This window comes from Limulus polyphemus, unplaced genomic scaffold (genome assembly GCF_000517525.1).
Source record: "Limulus polyphemus unplaced genomic scaffold, Limulus_polyphemus-2.1.2 Scaffold7232, whole genome shotgun sequence".
NCBI classification, from domain to species: Eukaryota; Metazoa; Arthropoda; class Merostomata; order Xiphosura; family Limulidae; genus Limulus; species Limulus polyphemus.
The window spans coordinates 2699-7343 of record NW_013672842.1 but is presented as its reverse complement, the minus strand read 5'-3'; the positions used below and the strand labels follow the sequence as shown (position 1 = coordinate 7343).

The 4645-nt window shown below is 29.8% G+C and overlaps 1 protein-coding gene across 1 annotated transcript in view; it reads left to right on the top strand.

Moving 5' to 3' along the window:
• LOC106474445 (dynamin-1-like protein) overlaps window positions 1–4645 on the top strand; it is an 11274-nt gene that overhangs the window by 5170 nt on the left and 1459 nt on the right. Inside the window, exons 3-4 of the mRNA XM_013935137.2 lie at window positions 1336–1457; window positions 2131–2217. Of these exons, the coding sequence (XP_013790591.1) occupies window positions 1336–1457; window positions 2131–2217 (209 nt within the window). The remainder of the gene's footprint in view (window positions 1–1335; window positions 1458–2130; window positions 2218–4645) is intronic.

The window sequence follows — 4645 nt, the reverse complement described above, 5'->3', positions numbered from 1 at the left end:
GATAGAATTTTAAAAACACTGTATACATTGTATTTTACCCATGGTTAATTATAAAATGAAGGAATTTTAAAAACACTGTATACATTGTATTTTACCCATGGTTGATTATAAAATGAAGGAATTTTAAAAACACCATATACATTGTATTTTACCCATGGTTGATTATAAAATGAAGGAATTTTAAAAACACATATACATTGAATTTTACCCATGGTTGTCTATAAAATGAAGGAATTTTAAAAACACCATATACATTGTATTTTACCCATGGTTGGTTATCAAATGATAGAATTTTAAAAACACTGTATACATTGTATTTTACCCATGGTTGTCTATAAAATGAAGGAATTTTAAAAACACTGTATACATTGTATTTTACCCATGGTTGTCTATAAAATGAAGGAATTTTAAAAACACCATATACATTGTATTTTACCCATGGTTGTCTATAAAATGAAGGAATTTTAAAAACACTGTATACATTGTATTTTACCCATGGTTGATTATAAAATGAAGGAATTTTAAAAACACTAGTGGCGTGTGTCAAGATTCAAAACTCATCTTCATATAAATCACGTACTTATCAGACTACAGAAAGGACACAGGAAGGGGAGGTTGAACCTAGTAATAGTTATAAATACCAGAAATAAAGACTTCTTACGATATACTGGTATTTCTAAATCTTGTTTAGTTTGATTGTCTAAGTGGTGTACTACTCTGTAAGGTGATATAATTTGTTATGGTGAGAGGGGATAAATAATTAAAATACTAGATTTTTTTCTTTTACAATTGATCCTAACGAGAAAATTGGATCATGATAAAGAAAACACTTATAATTAAGATATATGTAGATAAATTTGATGTTTGTTTTATATTATTTTCTTTCCTGGTAATTTTTAAGTAGTCAGTTTGAATATTTTCTGTTCTCATGGTTGTAGTTAGTGTGATTTGAAGTCCATCAGTTTGACCATATTCTACATATGCTTGTAAGTTAATTCAATGATATAAAAATTATAAATTTAAATTACTGTTCAGTGTTTTTTTTTTGGTGTAATGAAGTTTTTTAATAGAAGTATTTGTATCAAAGAGACATAATATATGCATTAAAATCCTTTATTATACAAAAAATGCTTCATGTTTATAATATTTGCATGAGTTTGCTATATTAAAAATGTTTTAAAAACATAAAAATTGTTTTCATTTCATAATGAGTATCCAGAATAGAAAAACTTTTAACATAATCAAATAACTTACTATATATTCCTTTAAAATGATTTCTCCTGTTTATTTTATGTCAGTACATTTATCTGTTTAGACATTTACGTAATCTTGTAGGTACTCTAGATCTAGAAGAATGGGGTAAATTTCTACATACGAAAAACAAGATTTATTCTGATTTCAATGAAGTCAGAAAGGAAATCGAAGGGGAAACGGAACGGATGAGTGGTTCTAATAAGGTTAGTGTAATTAATATTAGACATATTGATTGTTTTGAACTGTGCACTGTAGTCTGGTTTAAATTTGTTGTATCCACAAACAGGTTTTCTGTTAGACATATTGACTGTTTGATTGTGTTGAATTATATGCTATAGTCTGCTTTCAATTTGTTGTATACATAAATAGGTTTTCTGTTAGACATATTGACTGTTTGATTGTTTTGAATTATGTGCTGTAGTCTGGTTTGAACTTGTAAACATAAACAGGTTTTCTGTTAGATTTATTAATTGTGTTTGATCATTTGTTTTTACAATGAAGTAAGATATCTGAATGTTTGGCTGCAGTTCATTAAGTTTGGAGTACTTTAGATTCTGTGACTCACTTAAAAGTGACAAATAAGACATATTTATACCATTGTATAATGAATAGGTTGAATGACATATCATTTGCATTTCAAATCACTGGTGACTGGTCGTCAGATGAACTATGGAAAAGGTGATTGGTATCATTTGGTCAGAAACGTTTTTAATGTCATAGTTGTAATATTACAAGTTCTAATAATCATATAATTATTTTGAGCATAACCTAAGTATAAGATGAATTGTTGGTAAAAAAGTCAGTTTTATTTGTAGAAGACAGTGTAGATATTTTTATCATTCATATATGTACAACTTTTAATAATTTTATTTTCAGGGCATTTGTCCAGATCCTATCAACTTGAAGATCTTTTCCTCCAAGGTGGTGAACTTAACCCTGGTAGATTTACCAGGACTGACCAAGGTAGTATTGTTGGCAAGCTATTTATGTACTACTAACATGCCCTGCTTAACTAATAAAAACAAAACCCTGGTAGATTTACTAGGACTGACCAAGGTAGTATATGTGGCAAGCTATTTATATATTACTAGCATGCACTGCTTAACTAATAAGAACTCAATACCAATTATAGTTATGTTCCAAGATTCTACAGTTTAACTCTTTCCGAAGTTCTTAATTTTATAAGACAATATTTAAAAAAAACCTCAATTTCCCATAGTATGAGAATTGTGACATTTGCTCTTTAGTTCTTCCTCTCTTCTCTTATTTATTTACCACCCCTCCAAGGCGTATGAAATTTAATGTAAATTACACATTATAATATTGTTATTATTCCAGCAAAGCATAATTTTTATAGCCTTCAATCTTATTTGGTTACAGAGCCATAAACTACAAAATCAGACTCCTCTTGCCACACCCACCTGTCTTTCACAAACTGACAGTAGTTTTCTCTGATGTTTAATACTGTGTTATTTAGAACCAATAGAAATCCAAAGTTGTAATCTATCAAGTGATATATTATATTACATTGTTTTCTATACAGATAATTGTCCATTTTGCTTCCAGTTCAAATTTTATTATGATAAGAAACACGTCGACAAGCTTAGCTGAATTTTCAATGGTCCTTGTCACATAGTTATAAAGGCGGAAACATTGTGATAGTTGTGGAACATTGTCTGCTTTTTGCATGTTATTATTCTGTGTTCGTAAGTGTAATATTTAATTAAAATAAATAAAATTATTTAATGTATTAGTATCCTCAGTAAAAGAATAGGGTTAGGTTTCATTGACAGGAAAGAAAAGAGAAGAATCAGGTAAGTACTATATTTCTTGTTTTTCATACAGATTTTTTATTTATTACTATAAACGTAACTAAAATGTAAAAATTAGAAACTTTTATAGTTAGATAAGGTTAGATTAGGTAAAAAAATATAATACTGAAAATCTGATTTTTTGTGTACAAGACTTGTAATGTTTCCCAAAAGTCTACCAAGATTTGTGAAGATACACATACTGTATTAATATTTATAGTATAAATACTTTATAAGTGTATACAGACTTGGTATTTTATACCGAGCCAGTTGGGAAAGGGTTAAGGGACCCATGGTCTTTGTGTCAAAATTAAGGGGACCTAGTGAAAGTTCATAGGACACCCTTGAGTCATTGTATTTCATATTAAAAAGTATTACTAAGGATCTGTGTTTAGTTGATGGAATAGCATTATGTTTTGCTACTTACTGCTACAGTAAACAAGTTATTGTTACAATCCTACAACACCTCACGAGTTTCCAAAGTAAAATTTTAACTAATCTTTGTGGATTTAGCATGTTCACAACCTAGAACATTATGGGTGGGTACATCACTAGCACATGGATTTCAACACAGTAATTAGTAATTTAGATGTTATTTATATTAGTAGAATAATTTTGTACTTATTACTCATTTGTAATGAAAATCATGCTGCAAAGGCTTTTATCGTTCAGGTACTTTCTTTAGTGAAAATACTTACAATAATGAGCCATAAACAACCATAGGTAAAATACAATGTATACAGTGTTTTTAAAATTCTATCATTTGATAACCAACCATGGGTAAAATACAATGTATATGTATTTATACATTATAGACGTCTGGACCACACAGATGCTAATTGTCAAAATCAGGTCTTGAAGATGAGTTTTGAATCTTGACACGCGCCACTAGTATATATACATTATAGACGTCCGGACCACACAGATGCTAATCATCAAAATCAGGTCTTGAAGATGAGTTTTGAATCTTGACACACGCCACTAGTATATATACATTATAGACATCCGGACCACACAGATGCTAATTGTCAAAATCAGGTCTTGATATGGGCTGATCTTGGGTGCATCAGCAACGACCTAATATTTCACTCACGTCACAGGCTTCAAACAAATATGTTGTACATCTATATACTAGGATTTATTAGCACATAGATTAGATTATAATGAATCACTGAGATGAGGAACACAAATAACTTTGAAAGCAAGTATTCTTTTCTCTAGCCACCAATTTCTTGACCAAGACATTAAATGATCTGAAATGTTTCAGTATGTATCAGGACTGTTTTAACTGGTATTGAGTAAAAAATTTAATATATGGAAGCTTTATTAACCAAAGAAGAAACAAAGATTCTAAAGAATATGAAGATTGTATTTAACAGATAAAGTGTTGTACAGATACACAATCTCAAGTGGTGAGAAAAAACAACAAAAACTGCCTAAGTATACAGCACCAAGCCACGTTAAAGTACTTACATGTAGACTGGTGGTAAGAAGTATTAAGTATACAGCACCAAGCTACATTAAAGTACTTACGTGTAGCCTGGTGGTAAGAACTATTAAGTATACAGCCCCAAGCCACG